This window comes from Molothrus aeneus, chromosome Z (genome assembly GCF_037042795.1).
Source record: "Molothrus aeneus isolate 106 chromosome Z, BPBGC_Maene_1.0, whole genome shotgun sequence".
In the NCBI taxonomy this organism is placed as follows: domain Eukaryota; kingdom Metazoa; phylum Chordata; class Aves; order Passeriformes; family Icteridae; genus Molothrus; species Molothrus aeneus.
The window spans coordinates 49,627,637-49,645,216 of NC_089680.1; the positions used below are offsets into that span (position 1 = coordinate 49,627,637).

At 41.4% G+C, this 17,580-nt stretch overlaps 1 protein-coding gene across 1 annotated transcript; it reads right to left on the reverse strand.

The window, feature by feature from the left end:
• Positions 1-7,232: 7,232 nt before the first annotated feature.
• On the reverse strand, positions 7,233-16,461 carry LOC136569127 (protein farnesyltransferase/geranylgeranyltransferase type-1 subunit alpha-like). The gene is made up of 9 exons (XM_066569452.1): positions 16,291-16,461; positions 15,477-15,562; positions 14,812-14,926; positions 14,002-14,106; positions 13,207-13,333; positions 12,717-12,865; positions 10,620-10,682; positions 9,946-10,117; positions 7,233-8,376 (listed from the first exon to the last, which is right to left on the reverse strand). Exons 1-9 carry the CDS (start codon positions 16,437-16,439, stop codon positions 8,245-8,247), a joined length of 1,098 nt encoding a protein of 365 aa, XP_066425549.1. The 5' UTR covers positions 16,440-16,461; the 3' UTR covers positions 7,233-8,244.
• Positions 16,462-17,580: the final 1,119 nt, after the last annotated feature.

Consider the following 17,580-nt stretch of genomic DNA (forward strand, 5'->3'; position numbering starts at 1 on the left):
AGGCAGATGCAGTTAAGGGATAAAGGGGTTTTTATCTCATTATTTAATAAGGATTTTTACGGTGCAACACTTCGCCAAGATGTAGCATGCCGAAATGTACTTTCCCAATAGATTGTGTATACAACTTTATAGACTTTGCAAATTAGCATTTCCAGTAAAGATGCCCTAATGAAAGGCTTGAATGAATAGTGTGATATCATCCCTTCCTGAAGAATTTCTTCCTGGATGGGCTTAAACCTAGTTTACAGGATGTATTTTAGGGAGGACCTTGGTTCCTCAATATAGCGTAGGGCTTTCTGGACTCCAGTTGCAGGCCTTTAGGATGTCCTGGCCTAACAGAATACCAGGACTATGTTAAGTTATCAGATTTAAGGAATTACAAGTATGCATATTAAGAGCACTGAGGATACATGAAAGGTATATAAAAGAAAAGGCAGAAAATCATCATGGCATGAGTGGTATCCCCATATTCACCTGCACATATCCTGAAATCACTACCACTCCCAAGCCCTCTGTAACAGATTTTGCATAATCCCAGAATCCTTTTGCTAGTTGGGCAGGTGGTATTAAGAGGTTAAGCTGGTGGGTACTTGTACACAGCCAGACATATGTGTGCAGGCGCTGCATGGAATTCTAATATACTGCTGCTCTTTTCCTTCTCTCAGCAAGTGTGTCTGGACTTCAGCAAAATGAGGAATTGCCTTGTTTATCTCCTCCATTTTAGAGTCTGCATTCAGAGGTTACCCCAGTTTGGTCCTTCACTACTGTGAGCTTTCATCTTCTCTGTAGTCAGTTTTTGATGCTAGTTAAGATACCAGATGTTGATATAAAGTTTAAAGTGCCCCAGCATGAAGAATTTGAGCCAAAACAAACACTGAAAATTCATCAAATCATTCTGTCCTTTTACAGAAATACTCCAAACTGCATATAACTCCATTACAAGGGTATGTGATTACAGATCACATACCCTTGTAATGGCATGGCTCCAGTAGGCACACTGTTCTTACAGGACCTAAAGTCACAGCACACTAGGAAATAGAAATAGCTTTTAAAAATTCTCCAGATTCCAGCTCTAGAAGAGGACAAAGAAAAAAAGAATTTATCCTTTCTTGAAATTACTTTTGCTGTTCCTTTGGAGGTTAGCGCTGAACAAAACAATAATCCTCTACTTGATAACCACAAATGTTGCCATTTTGACTTCATTCGTGTGAATGAATGAGAAACACAGTGTCCCGAGCACTGTTCCCAAAAGGAGGAGATATCAGGGATATATCCTGTGTACTTACAAAGCCTTTTTTCTGTGAACAGGAGGAAGCAATTAAAAAATTATCTGCTCATCACCATAAAAACTCCTCTGCTGCCCAGATGTGTTTTTTGCATGTATTTCTCAGAGGCCATGCTGCAATACTGGTTCAGGCTATGAGCTAAGTTTTCATTACCCTCTGGGGTTTTTTTGGCCCTTTTCTTCCTATCCCCTCTCTCTTTCTAATCAACACCTGCTCTTATTTATAAGGAATTCCCTTATTCAAAAGGAATTTAAATCACTGAGTGATTCTCTTTCACCTTTTTGAGTGGAGATCTGTGCCTATTTTATAAGCACTGGATACTGACATACAGGAGACAAGCTACTCTTTGCAAAACTTGGTGGTTAATCTTTGGATCTTTATGCCTCGGTTTCAGTACAATTCAAGATTGGTACCTTATGCCTAGACTTTGCAATTCACTTGCTGAAATCAGGTGGTGTGTGAGATGCTATGGTGAGGTGATACAATGCCAGTCTCCAAAATTGGCTTCAGACTTGAGAAGGCCTTCATGGCTGGCTCCTTTTCCATGAGGACCCTTGTGAGCAAAGGGGCACTCTAGAACTCACTGCAAAATCTCATCAGCTCCAGGACTATCCAGGTTAAGTGCAACATGGCAATGCCTGGGGAGGCGTTTGCCTGCACTGCTTGTGTCTGCTTTGCAGGCACAGTGCTGAGGAACAGAAAGCAAGTTGAAACTCCCACAGTGTCAAAGACTACTAGCACATGTTGGAATAAGGGGCATCTCTCAGTACACCAGGAGTTTTCAAACATATATAGTTTCTGCTGGAAAAAGCCTGTACTATAAAGTGACAGCTGAAAGCCAGCATTGTGGGATATAAAAACCAGGTTTATGTGGGTTTTGTCTTGGCCATAGCTGCTAAGTAGCAATCCTGCAGTAAAACAGGTTATATCTCATCATTCTCTTCTTCTTCTCTCCCTAGAAATTTTAGCCTGCATGGCTCAGACAAGCATGTATCTGACAGTGTATTAGCACTTAAAAAAAAAGAAATGAGAAACTCAATACAGTTAACCTGGAGGGAAAAGACTGCTTTTACTTGAAATGCACAAAATTGCTGTGTGTGCCAGGAGCCTCTGTCTGGTTCTGCAGCAGGCACCTCTACTGAAATAATTTGCTGTAATATTCTTAGCTGTTGTTAGAGATGCATGACTAGTGATTTTGGCCTGCCCTTTTCCAGTCATCCCTCATTTTCCCCTTCTTCCTGCAATGAAACTGGAGAAAATTTGAGTTCCAAATGCAACTTAGCTATGTCTGGGGCACCACTAAATGACAAACAGGTCTCATCCAGCTTTTGGGGTTTTATCCAGACATGCCTTCCAGCAGTTAACTAAGTCTTGCCTGTCTCCTCACGTATTTTCCTCTGAATGTCAGAAGCCAAGCAGTTTTCTATTCTCACTTTACAAATTTTAAAATTTTCAGTTAAGGAATAATTTGAAAATTGATATTTTGAAAATTTGTTTCTAAAACCAGGTGTTTCTGGTTTTCAGTTGCCCATGTAAATACTCCCTTTTATTGTAGTCTTCAGCTCAATGCAGGATCTTTGCAGGTTAGACCTCAAACAAATTAGCAAGATGATTGGTGGTACCACTAAACTGGTATCAGAATGCTGGAACACTGCTCAGGAACCCTCCAGACCTGCTCTGTAGGTACCTGCAAATAGACACTTGGACTCATTTTGCAGCAGAGAAACTGTTAGTGCAAGAGGCAGCCAGAAAAGCCAGTGAGCACCATATGCTATTGTGTACAGGGATAATGTGGTCTCACTGTCCTGTAAAACTGGGAATAAAACTCATATTCATTGTGTGTCTGCAAGCTAGAACAGAGGCAGATGTGTGCCAGCACCTGGAAAGAAAAGAAGGTTATCTACCTGCCACCTTCTTATCCTGGTAAGCAGGCTTTGGCAGAAAAGGGAGTACAGCAGTTCTTTTTTTTTTCCCTTTTCCGCCTTCTAAAGTTACTTTGTAGCAGCACAAGCACTTAGCTGGTTTTGGATCTGTTGGAGAGATGACTTGAACAGTAGTCAGGGCACATCAGAAAACCAAAGAAGCAAATAATGAAATAGACCTACCCAAAACAACCCAATCCCAAAAGAATGAGAAGCCCAAACACACAAGATGTATTCTGTGTCATAAGATCACTGCCCATGACCAGCACTGCGATGGCAGCATTATACCTGTCACCCAACTGTTTCAGGTGTGGACAGAGGTACCAGAGCTAGCATAATGGCTGTGGGAGGAGGTAATGGTAGCATGTCCTGGGAGCTCAATGCATACACACAGAACAAGCAGCTGCACCTGAGTCACTCTGAGTGGTGGCTTGGCTGAAGTGACACAGAGCATCTCTTCATTCACTTAAAATCCCTGCACTGTGGTGACAACCCATATGACTCAGTTTTGACAAACCAGTGCATGAGAAAGAGAAGTCTGTCTTTGACCTTCTTTAGCAAAGTTTTCAGTCCTGCTTACCAGAAAGAAAGGAAATCGCTTTCAGATCTGCAAAAGCATGCTTGGCTTCCTCAGTTTGGCCCAAGTCCTCCCCTGAGTTCCAAGAAGCAGGAGTAGGTCATCTTGTCCTTCAATCTATATTCCCAGAAACAACCAGCAATAGCCAGCATTTCATTACAGAGGGACCAGAGAAATTTATCATAACAAGGCTAGCTCTAGGGGACCAAAACTTTCCAGCTTGTGGAGGTGTATGAGTGAAGCACTCTGATTGGAAGCATGTCTCCAAAAGATGTAAATGCACCACAAACCCCAAGTTCTGAGCAGAGGGGTTTAGTAATGGCATTATTTTTAGAACACCAGCACTAAACAGAGTCCAAATCTGTACAAGGTGTCCAGTGTCAGAGGAAACATCATTTCTGTTAACGAGAGATTGCTCTCCAATTAACACCAACATGAAGATGACCATTTAGCCCCTCCCAGAATACTTGTGCTTGATGCTCATATGGCGCTAGGTATTGAATTACCAAGCAGCTGCTCTTCCGTGTTTAATCAGCAGGTGTGGTGATGTTGCACGGAGGAGGTGGTGACGCCGCTGCTTGTCCTGCACATCAGCGGCGCCGATGGGCTTGGGGGTGCGTGTTACAGTGTCATCTAGTGGCCAGCGTCCACCTTCTCGGCGGGGCGACAGCATACAGCAACGACTCTGATCCCCCAAGGCTGAAATCCTATGCAGGTTGTCAGTGCTTCTTCAGAGACAGTGATGGTCATGCACCTCGTGGAGCACAGTCCTATCCCCAAGCGGTTTCATTAGACATTATGATGTAGGCATCAGGGCATCCTGAGGTAGGGTTTTTAGCTAAATTTGGTGAAGCTTCTGGTAGCTCATCATGGTACATACTTAGAGAAACCTAAAGTGTGTGCACCCTCAGTTTTGTGTGTCTCATCTCTCTGTAAGTCCCTCATCACCATGGCACTGCATGCATTGGCAGCTAGCACTTTGATGAAAGTGTTTCATGTAACCTCCCTACTTCTTTACAGGAGAATATTGCCACTACAGAAGGTCCAGCTGAGTGGCGCACTCCTAGTCTGCCTCAGCACAACCAGACAGCATCTGAGAGAAGCACATTATGCTAGCAGTGATTTTGTACTGAATAGATTAGGAAAGACATACACTGTTTTGTCACCGAAGTTGCAAAGACAAAAAGGTGGAAGTCAATAATGGTTATTAAGTCAGGGCTACACCAAGGCAAGAATATCGGCTCTGATGAAAGCAAGCATAGATTATGATTTCACACTTTACTAATGCTCCATACTCCACTGAATGTTCCAGATACACTGATTTACAAGGGAGAGTTGTATCAGTAGTTTTCCATTTAGACACAGCTCTTCAATAATAAAATTGTACACAAGAGTCACATCATTACAACAATAACAACAGTAAATTTTCTTGTACAGATGAACCCATTGGGACAAATAACTGTGATGTTTGCCCTGATCAAAGATAGTCAGTACCAATGCCTACAGATTAAAGTCATCTCTTAACTTCCTACTCTAAGACCCTTTTCTGTACATTTTGTCAAGATCCTTCTTCCACCAGAAACATTTTGTCTCGGATGCATTAAAATTGAAGGTTTAGTGGCTTCACTTGCAACCTGGCTGGGTAGCCATCCTTTTCCAGCTCTGACAGCTCAGTATTTTTGTGCATGGTTGACCAGCAGAAAACTGAGGTGTCTTTACAAGAGAATTTGAAAGCTTCCTTGGAATCCAAGTGACAATAAATATAAACATTTGAAAGAAGGAACACTTCTGTTTCAACAGAGTGACTTTTTTTGATTCCTGTTGTTTAAGCAGAACTCTAGGGTCCGACACATTTTTTTCTCTAGGATTTACACAATTTGTTAGGTTACGTTTGTCTTATGTAGATAAGACAAGGTATTTTTTCTATTAAAAATATGTATTTGATTATTTATTGGTAAATGGAGCTCAGAAGTGGTATTATCTTTCCATGTACCACTATGCTTGCATAACCAGTTGTCCTGGTTCAGGGCAAATTCGGGAGAAAACCCTCAGAGGGGTTCCTCTAGAAAAGCAGATTCAATCAGCCCCTCCCCCAACTGGTTTGGGAGAAAATACCTCCTTGGAGAAAAGAGGAAAAAAACGTTTATTAAACAATAAAACCTAAACAATATTAAGCAATAAAACCCCTTGCTACTCCAAAAGAGATGACAAACTTAGAAAGTCTCTTCCCCGGGTTGCAGTTCAGCTCACTCAGTCTCTGATCAGTCCCTCAGGCGCTGGAAATGCCGCGGCCCAGGCCTGGCCCGGTGGGCCACAGGTGCAGCTGCCAGTGCTCCTCTGGGTGTTCAGTCCAGAGCAGGTTTAAACAGCTCCAAGAAAGAGGGGAAAAAAACCCCACAGTCCAGGGAACTTCTCTGCCTCAGCTAGCTAAACTAACTAAAACAAAGGAGAGCTCTGTCCCACTGTCTGTCCCTCTGCAGACAACAGTCAGGAGCAGGAATGTGGAGGGGTGAGTGCAGTGTCTGAAAACAAAAACTGCTGCTTCTTCTCTCCCCACCATCACTCACTGGAACATGTCTTAAAGGTGCAAAACTTACTGTTCAGCATAAAAAGAGCAGACGACTGGGGATAAAAGCATCATATAGTCAACCCAGGATACCAGTATAAAACCCTACCAATCATTTTCAAGAATGAGAAGGCCATAGGTTGACCATATCCCTAAAAAGGTTTTGTCAGAGGAATCTTACCTATTCTAACCACTAGGAAGTCTATATGGCTAAATCTAAGCTCTTGCCTCAGCCCACAAGTGACTGAGATCACATCCCAAAATACACTGTCCCTGTGGACACTCTTCATCAATCTTACCTTGTGATGATTTATTGCTGAAATTTATGCTAGTGTCTATAAAGAATACTCTGCTTTATTCCAAGTGTCCTCTGAATTTTGTGAAAGATACAGGAAAAATTCTGTTCCCTCTTCACTGATGATGTTTATTTAAAGGATTGTATTTCACTGTTCATCTTTCTGAGCTTTCTTGACTCATAGTGGCAAATACATTACTTTATCCTGAAGTCCTTGAACACCCTGACTATTCAGTACTCCATATTTAGTACAGTTTCAATTAGGAACAACTCGTAGGGGTAGAAACACACTTTTTGCTTTGTACTAGAGTTTCAAATATAGTAAAAAACCCCAAACATGTAAAAAAAAAAGAATGAAAGAAAAAGAACCCTCCAGGTTAACCAATCTCCAAAAGTTTGAAGTCCATGTCTGTTTTGAATGTTCATTTGAGAAAACACAAAAATGTTTTCTCTTCTGCTGAGAAAGCAGCAAAACCACTACAAAATTACACAGCTTTGTATATCAATTCCACTCCCTGTGAGTTGTTCTGAATGTCAAGACTGCATTGAATTAAAGAATTTCAAGTGTTAAAAAAAAAATCCACTATTGTTTAATCACAGTTAACACCTTTTAATGTTTAGTGTCAGAAAGACAGCATATTAAGGAATAAACACCAGCATTTGTTTGTTCCCTCTATGATCATTTCCAATAAAATATTTCATATCAGACAAACACTCCATAAGAACACAGTTTACAATAACCATTTGCTGAAAACAGGGTAGATGCATTTTTCTGATGTAGGTATACACCTTCTCCAGGATCCTCAAAGCATTTTTTCTGTCTGTGCAGGGAAGAATTCAGGGCTCCACTGAATATATCAGGTGTACTGAAAGTTTCTGGGGTAAGAATACTCCAGTGCAAAAGACATCTCAATGCAATAGAATCCAATACTTATACAAGGGGATATTTTACCTCGATTAGCATCTGAAAAAACCAAACTATGCACTTACAAGGACCAAAAGAAACACATTAAAAAATCAGACAAATGCTTTAAGTTATCTATTTTAATTACAAAATTACACTTGGTGTTAGTTGCATAAAACAGCATAGGCTGACAGTGTTACACAGCTGCTCCCACACATGGCGACACCTGCAGTGCCTACTTGCACTAATCAGGTTACTCTATATCCCCTATAGTTAAGTTACCTGCAGTCACTACTGCAGCAAACTCATGAGACAGTGTTAGGAACTACAAGTGGGTAAGCCACAACATGAGACATGGTTTTAGTGCTTCACAGACTTGTAGAGTAACTTATGTTGGAAAAAACCTCTAAGATCAAGGCCAACCATTAACTGAGCACTGTCAATGTAATAGATATACATTTATGTATTTTTAGTTAGGAACTAAAACCTCTACCTGGTACATTTTAATAATTAAGCCTTAATACATGTCTTGACTGCAGCTAGAGCCATCAACAGTAGCAGCAGCAACTGAGGACTATACAGCAGTCTGCACTCCTCTCCCCTTGCAATACTTACAAATGGACTTGTTGATGACCCTACTTAGTACAGCTTTAGAACAGCTTGAAAGCTTAACACTGTTTTCTTCCATCTTCAGTTACTGCTCTTTATCCGTCAGTGTACTGCTCTGTTCAGTGCCTGAACTGTGCTTGCTCTTAAGGGACCTTCCAATGTATCTCCAGTACTCTTTTCGGATGGTGTCTTTTTCTTTAGCCAGAATTTCACACAACTATGAAAGAAAAATGAGAGACTGGAGTATTAAACCGAAAAGCTTACAATCCTTAATTATAAAATGCATACAACCTGTATTACAGATAGTGTTAGAAATATGTTCCTCTGCAACATTTGTTTTATTCATGGGATTTGTAACTGTTTAATGACATCAAAATAAGGACAACCCCAGTTGGTAGCCAACCAATCTGACACTGCACAAAAATCCCTCCAGGCCCATTTCAGTTGTACTAGTTCCCTTTCACTCATTCCCATGCCTACCACTCATCATCCATGCCAACCTAATGCACCCAGTAGTAGAGCACACGATACTTCCTGAGAACCTCGAATGTCTTTTAGTCATCCAACAGGCTGTAAACCACCTAATTCCAAACACTGGAAGATGATCCTGGTCTTGAATCTTCAATACTCTTGACAGACTAACAGGAGATCTTTTATTTCTGTTTTTTTCCTCAGCAGACTGTCCCAAAAAGGTTCTCCCTGCAAGTCAGTAACCCTCTCTCATGCAACATTAAGAGCTGGTATACTCTTCGTATTTGGGTTTTTTTATGCTTCTATAAAAAGTTTTTTTATACTTCTACTTATATACTTCTTTTATACTTCTATATATTTGGGTTTTTTTTAAATTTTGATGTGAATAAGCAGCACAGTAGAAATCAATACTACTTACAGGACAAGCTGTGTAAATTTTACACAGTCTGAACACTACAAATGTTCAGACTAAATTCCCTTTTATTATGCAGATGACATTGCCTTACTCAGTGAAATGGAGTTAAGAAATTAAGAGCTTTGATGTCTAAACAGAGAAGTCAAAATCAGTGAAATAGTATAAAGGAGCCAATTGCACTTGTTTACAATCTGGTCCTGGAACACAACAATGGAAAAGTGCTGAGAAAGAACAATGTTGGAACACAAAGACTCCAGGCGGAACTGCAGATCTAATAACGTTAAGTTCCAGTCAGTCTCACAGTGAATGGAAAATGTTCTCATAAAAACTATGCTACAAACTGCAACAAAGAACAGCCAAGTATGAAACTCTGGGAGATACACAACATTGCCAGAAGTAATTTATGCTCTCTAGGAAGTGGTGCCTGACATTTCTTACTGATACCCCAGTGCCTGCTGTCCATAAGCTAATTCTGTCAACTTTCTTAGAAAAAGCTGAGAAGGGCCAAGGGAGTTCAACTGAGGTTGTTTGGACATGGATATTCTGAGAAAAATTCATTAACCTACAGAGAAGAGAGTGAGTTAATGCTATAAAGTAAACATTGAAAACTCCTCTATTATTCAAACATCTTCTTTCTTCTGCAGTAGTATCAGAGACCTTCCTTCACCACCACATGAAGAAAATTTAAGAGTAATTTAATAACTGGCTAGTTATTATTTATATTTAAATTCATGAGATCCTTGTAATTGTCTGGCTTTTGTGTTAAACTCTTCATAGACTTCTCATGATTAACAACTAACCTGTTCTATTTATGAAAATCAATCTCATTTTGTCAAGCTATAAAACCAGACAGGAATAGGGAGCATCCCTGGGAAGAAAAACCAAGCTCTCAAAATGTACCTCCAATGCCTTGTTCAGTGTTTCTTCCTTGTTATCACACTGGTTTTCTAGCATATCTTCATATATGTCCACAAGAAAGGCAATCAGATAGGGTGAACTGTGACTGGGCTGTAAATTCAACAGTTCTTCCAGCAGATTTGGATATTTAGAAAGACCACGATCCTGCAGAATCCTAGAAGAGAGGTTAATAGGCTTGACACATAATTATGGGAAATCTGGTGTGAATAATTGCACTTTTGTTATGATTCCGTTACTTGAAGATTAGGTTTGAAATCAGGCTGCAGATATAAGTAAGTCAGAAAGTAAGCAGCATGCAGAACTAGTATAGCCTCATGTTGTAGTAAGCTGGTATAGTTTTTGTTCAACTGAACAGGAATTAGACTGAAAGCATGTTAGTTATTTCCTATCTATGCTTTTTAACACAGTGACATTACAGGTCAAGTTTTTAAAAGCATGAGAAGTACTTGTAGCCCTTCTGCAAGAACTATAGGGCCAGAAGCTTAGTGAAAAGTTACAGAGAAATTAAGTTAGAATATAAGAACCCTTTGTGACAGTATTTGCCTGCCTGCTTAAGCACACTACACTAGAACAAAAAGAAAAAAAAAAATTTAATTAAGAAGTAGGCATCAGACACCTTCCACAGATTCTTTGTCTCATGGAGAAATACACCTCACCCTTTTAAGTAGTTCCAAGCACTCTCATTATGTGGCACTGCTGTGATCATCTCAAGAGTGTACCTGCAAGAAAAAGGTAATGGGTCATGAATGCAACTGATGACAATGCAGTTAGAAATTACCTGAATGTGCTCAGAAGCTTCCAAATGCATATCTCTAGCCTATACTTCACTCTTTTTGTAGATCATCTCACCTGGGTAGATCAAAAATCGCTCACAATATAATCATCAGGAGTCTCAAAGAAGCAGACACTATGTTTTAAGCGTTCAATTTGCTGGAATTTGTACAATAATGAATCAGTTCTCAAAATTATTAGCAAAACCACTGAGAAAACAACATAATACACTCTCCTGGTACGCTAAAGGAGTAACTTATATCTTGATGCTCAGAAATGGCAAGGGGCTGACAATGGCCGGAGTAACTGAGCTCTGTTAATATGACTACAAGTGGTATGTTCAGTACCTATTTGCAGTACCTATTTGCATTTTTTCCTCAGGCTGCACTCAAACAAACCCACAGAAAGGCAGAGCTTGAGCTTTCAGCTCACACAGCCTTCTGCAGCATTGTGAAAGCAACAGTGAGGCAACTGCTATAAAAGCAAAGCAACAAAAGGCACCTCCAATACAGCCACAAAGCCACATTTCATCTACACAAAACAGATTTATCTTCTGGCTTTTCCCAGCATAACGAAGCATTCTGATGATTTTCAGAGGCTGCAGATAGAGGAGTATCTGATATATCAAGAGTACTAACAAATACCCACAACTGTAACTGTTTTAAAACATTCTGCAGTCACTGTGACAAAGAACAAGTTTATAAACGAACCATAGTGGTATAAACCAGCAGTTCTATAGTGACATCTGGGAAATCTTAATCTTAGCCAGTCTGGTTCTTAAGATGGTACCCAATTATCTTGACAAGATCAGGAGAGGATGTCCAATCTAAACTCTGGAGATAAAAAGTTGAAGATATCAAAGTCTAAGTCAGGGAAATGGTTCAGATTCACCGATCTACAGGAAGGTTATAAACTGGAAGAGAAGTAAAACTTCTAGAAGGTTGCAAAGACAACCATGGAAGATGGTGAGGGCTGGGATCCTCTATGAATAATGCACCAAAAGATTCAGAGATTCAGTCTTTCTTCTGAAAAATAACTCTATTAAAAATCAGAGTACCTTAATTGTTTCTTCACTTTTGACAAATATCTTCTCATAAACATCAACCCTAATCAGCAGTCTGAGATGTGAAAACCATATGAAGAGGCTTCTCTTACCACCATGGGTAGTAAAATATGTCTAGAAGCCCAGTTTGTCTTCAGTTACAAACACGCAACCTAGAAACAGTGAACACAAAACTCTTTTTCCTGGAAACTAGCCATCTCACAGAGGCAGTTCTCTTTGTTCCAACCACATACTCCTGAAAGGTTTAATTTTCCAGCTGCATCAAATTCCTCATAAAAGGCAGCTCCTCTTCCTACAAACCATGTCACTGTATTGGGTTTGCATGGCCTGTTTCTTTGGTAGCGGAGGGTGGCTACAGGGGTGGCTTCTGTGAGAAGCTGCTAGAAGCTTCTTCCATGTCTATCAGAGACAGTCCCTGGTGGCTCCAAGGATGGATGTGCCATTAGAAAGGCTGGGCCTATTAGAAATTATGGTAACGCCTCTGTGGTAACATATTTAAGAGAAAAAACAAAGGTGGTTGCACAGTTTTATTTGCTGCAGACACAAAGGTCAGGCAAGAAGGAAGAGGGCGGGGGTGCTCCAGGCACCAGAGCTGAAGAGTGCCTCTTTCCAAACTTTCTAATGAACAGCACAGCAGTGTCACAGATCTTCTGTAGCCTGTCCTACAATAACTAGTTCACCATAAACCCCAAAGTTTTGTTTGCACAATAAACAGCAGGCCAGGAAAACCGATTCATGATAGCAGCTTGCTCAGGATAAGCAGAGCTTACTTCAGTCTGACACTTGATCTGCTAACCATGAATGTTAGTCCCAGAAGTGAATAAAAATCAGAAAACAAAGCCCATGGGGACTGTGAAAGTATTCCTTTGCTTTCATGTAATGGAGACTGTTTAATACGAGCCTGAATAGCATTACTAACCGGACTTCTCTGTCTAGGACTGCTGGGTCATCATAGCCAGTGGTGTTGAAAATGACGAAGTGCCGTTGGTTCCAAACAGAGTTGTTTCTCACATCTTCTCTCAAAAGCTGGTCCACGTAGTCTAGTTCATTGTCCCATAATTTGAACTCCTACAGAAAGGGAAGGAAGAGAAAGTATCACAATCAAAAGTTTTATTTATTTTTTAAAATACTTTCTTGTTCTTAAGTTGCCTGAACATCAGATAGAGCCTTTTTTGAAGAAATCAACAGAAAGTTAAAAAAAAAAGACTGCAGGTGAGCTAGGAACATGCTACACTACTCAGTGGTACACAGTGGTATTGGCTCATCATTAAATTCACACACACAACAGTACGTAGACAACAACCCAATTCTTTGAACTCATTTCCTAAAAGGAAAGTTTATAGCTAACCTCTGCCACACATTTAAAATGCAAGTTATCTAAAGAATCAAGAGTTCTGTGGATACAATACCTGAATAACCCATTGTCTGTGTTGCCAGGCATGGTAATTTTTGGCATCTTGGTTAAGAATGTCAGCTATGAACTCAAGCTCTCGGGATGGATCCTGCAGCCACTCAACCAGCACCCGTCTGTGATGCCTAATGATGAGAAGAACAAAGTCTAAATTTTTTTGGTGAGTGTGTGTTCTATATAACAGCAGCTTATAGCAGGTGCACAACTTAGGAAAAAAACCCCACTAGTTAAATACTTCAAATTAAGCATACCAGAACTTTTCACTTGGCTCTGAGAAATGCATGATACATATTTATATTATAGAAAATTCTAACCACACATACACCATGGCCAATCATCTCATTTTAGACAAGTAATATTCACCTGAAACAACACAGTTTCACACTTATGGTCAAAGTCTTCAGCAGAGTAAAGTTTTCTACTACTGCATAATTTCTCTAGCAATAACAATACTGCTCTTTCGCCTATTCCTATTAATTTTGGAAAAAACCCAACAACAAGCAGGCAAACTCCAAAACACAATAAAAGAAAAGATACTAATTTATGTGTGTGTTCTCAGCTGCCTTTTCACAAGTCTTTTTTTTTTTACCTGTCAGACTTATTTTGGCAGTCTAAAAATTGAAATTAACAAGAAAACAACACCTGCTTAGCATGTTATATACTTAGAAAAAATATCTGAAAGGAGCTTTGACATGATGCAACTCCATTTAACTCCCCCACCACGACTGGACAATTTACAAAACAAGTATTATCTGCAAAAACATTAAGAACAGGAAAGAAAGCATGATTTTACCAGACTTGGTAGTTCTTTGGCTGATCTTCAATGATAGCTGTAATGTACTTAAGTTCCTCATGGAGATCCTTTCCCAAAGACTGCAGGAGGACTCTCCGGAAATGCCTGTATAAAAGTCAAGCATTTGAACATTGCAAAAGGACTTTCCTAAAATTCACAGAGAAGAACATGGAATCACCTTTGTTCACCTGTACCCATGATAGTTAAGTTAACCTGTACCCATGATAGTTTTCTGTCACAGAAACTAAGACTTCTGTGCTTGAAACAATGCAAACCTTCTGATTTTATGGAAATTAGTGGAATGAAGATGTACAAGAGGTACTTGTTAGCTTGTGAGTAAAATGCCCTACTCTGAATATCAGAAATTCACTGTTTATTTATTACCTAACTTGACAGATCTTTTAAAATGCAAAAAGTATTAGTAGTTTATTATTAGTAGTAAATACATAAATTATTTGCCATCATGTTTTTATGCCTCTTCTCAAAGTCAACTGAGGGCATCTTCAGCATTTTGCCATGGACACATTATCAGGTAAGTAATCTAATTTTAAACAGCAACGTCCTTTTTGTGGCTATCCCTGACCTTGACTGATAATATCCTTAGAGCCAAAAGAATGAAAACCACTGATTTAACATGAGGCATGGGAAATACTGAACATGGGCTTTCGTTGGAAGCTCACTGGAAAGGTACTCTACTCCTCTGTGTAAATTCAACTAGGCATGCCTTAATTCAATGAACAAAACATTAAAGACTTAAAAGGTAGGCAGTTGAATAACCACAGAAATAATAATACCAAGATTACTACATACCATACTGTGTAGTTTGCAGCATTTAACTCAATGGCATCTGCTGTTAACTTGAAAGCTCTTTCACTTCTCTCATCCCGCTGCAGAACAGCCCGGAAGTAATCATAGACATCTCGGACTAAATAGAGAATAGCATCTTAGCCAATGGCCTGAACAGGGGGTAAGGTTAATAATCCTTTAAATTGCTTCCTACTTTCTGTGCTCTAAATACACCTCTGTAAAACGAATCATACCTATCAATGCGAAAGCATTTTCTACTGAGACCTGTGCAGGATATTAGCACACCACAAAGCTGCACAAGTATGTTAGAAGCACACCATCAGAATAATAGCCAAAACAATCATAAAAGATCTGTGCTGCTTACTCTCACTACTTCACCAGCTGCAAGAACTTCATGTTTTGCTTCCATTTGTGGGCTGGAAATGCCTTGTGACATGAACCATACTGTCTGCTGTATTACCTCTTAAGCCATAGGATTCTAAAGGAGAACCCTGGCTATTAACATCTCAGGTGAAGATTCAGCTTCAAAGATGCTTGGTGAAAACACCACACACAAGCACCGTAACACAATGAATTAATTTCTTCACAGTATCACTCTAGAAAATGTTATCCAAAACATGAAGTCTTGTTTCAACAATGGTTAAGGGCAGAATATATTTAAGACTTACATTTTTCACTGTAGATGATCTGAACAACAGGATTCGGCCCATCATTTTGTGGAACAGGTTCAATATCAGCCCATTCCTTCCTGTCCCTGTAAATAGATATTTTTGTGTTTTCAATGTTTCTAAAACGCACAAAATGCTACTCAAACCATGACACGCACGAACACATGTCCAGTAACACATCCTTGCTCTGAACAGTCCCTACTATTTTAGCTACATTATTGTCTGTAACACAGACCAGCATATAAATACATAAAGGTGTCCCCAACATAAGAAGGACATGGAGGTGTGGGAGCAGAGCAGGGCCACGATGTTGAAAAGAGGACTGGACCACCCTTAAAAACAAACGGAAAAAGTTGGGGCTGTGCAGCCTAGAGAAGAGAATGCCGTGTGAAGTCCTCAGAGCAGCCTTCCAGTATCTAAACGGGACCTACAGGGAAGCTGGAGAGGGATTTTCCGTCAGAAACTGTCATGATGGGACAAGGAGTAATGGGTACAAACTAAGAGAAGGAAAATTTAGGTTAGACATTGGGAAGAAATTCTTTGACTGTAGAGGTGGTGAGACACTGGACCAGGCTGCCCAGAGAAGCTGCGTATGCACCAGCTCCGGCAGTGTTCAAAGCCATGTTGGATAAAGCCTTGAGCAACTCGATCTAGTGAAAGGTGTCCCTGCCCCTCCCAGAAGCTCCCCACTCCTCCGGCCCCAGCTCCGCCACTCCGCGCCTCCCGTGCCGTGCCATGCCGTGCCGTGCCGTGCTGTGCCGTGCACGTCCGGTCCGGCCCGGCCCGGCCCGGCCCCATGCCGCCGCAGCCGTACCTGTACAGCACGTAGCCCGCATCTTCCCCATCCTCCTCCTCCTCCAGCAGCTGCCCAAAGCCTCCCTCCGGCTCGCTGCTGCTGCCACCCTCCACGTCCCCCTCCGGCTGCAGCTCCACCGCTCCCGCCGCCCTCCCATCCGCCGCCATCGCTCCGCTGCCGCTTCCGGGACCCGGCTGCACCACAAAGGCGGGGGCGGAGCGACGGCGCGGCTCGACAGCGCCGCCCCTGGGGCGGAGGGCGCGTGTGCCGCGTCCTGGGAAGGTGCCTGCCGGCTTTCCCTCCCTCCGCCAGGGAAGCGCCCGCGGGGCTTTCTCACGGAGGGTTCACTCCGGGGAGGGAAAACAACGCCTGGCGCCATCTTAGCCTCAGGCGATCTGACAGGACAAGGCAGAGGAGTTTGGCCACTGCAAAAAGTGAAATTGGAGAAGGTTTTGAAACAGCCGCCTTTAACGAGTGGGAGAAATTGGAGAAGGCAGCAGACACAGCAGGAGCTGGGTGTGTTTAGCCAGGAGAAAAGGAGGCTCAGGGGTGACCTTGTCACTCTTCAAAGTACCTGAAAGAGACTGCAGCCGCATGGGAATCGGCCTCTGCTCACAGGCAGTGACAGGATACAGTCTCATACTGCACCAGGAGAGGTTCAGGGTGGACATCAGGAGGAATTCCTTCCCAGAAAAGGTGATTAGACATTGATATGGAGCAGCCAGGGTAGACTGGGCCATGGTCTAGCTGACAGGATGGATGATCTCAGAGGTCTTTTACAGCCTAAATGATTCTGTGATCCCCTGATGTGCTGTTGTCAGCAGGCCAAAGTAGCTGAGGACAGTCATTAGGGAGAGCAGCTGATGTTTGTAATCTGGGGCATTTTGAGATGCATTAGCATGGAGAGAATTAAAGGCGGAGCATGTGCAGTAGCAAGGGCTGTGCATACATCTGCATCTGTACGGCATTCTCAGGGAGGTGGAAAATCATTCCATATGTGGTGGAAATGGTTAAAGTCTTTAATTTTGAGCTGCTGTGTGTTTCATGTGTTTTACAGTGATTTTATGAAAAGAAGAATGGTGCCACAGTGACAATGAGGGAGTATAAATGCACAGCTGCAAATTGAGACACAAGATCCAGGACAAAGAAGAATCAGGCCCACAGGTGGTTCTTGTGTCAATGAGCACCTTTGTTTCCTTTGGGAAGTCACTTGAACTCTGTGCTTTCCTTGTCTCCCTGCCTTTTCTTCTGCCCTGTTTTATTCTGAGGACTTCATTTGTTCCTGCCAGGATCTTCATATAGTGACTC

What these genes read in the sequence shown, in the direction of transcription:
- LOC136569127 (XM_066569452.1), bottom strand. Translation starts at nt 16,439, where the DNA reads ATGGCGGCGGATGGGAGGGCGGCGGGAGCGGTGGAGCTGCAGCCGGAG. An exon ending in ACAGACAATGGGTTATTCAG is followed by an intron (nt 12,866 to 13,206) that starts GTATTGTATCCA and finishes CCCTTTCTGTAG; the next exon opens with GAGTTCAAATTATGGGACAA. An exon ending in GTCCTAGACAGAGAAGTCCG is followed by an intron (nt 10,683 to 12,716) that starts GTTAGTAATGCT and finishes TTTTTCTTGCAG; the next exon opens with GTACACTCTTGAGATGATCA.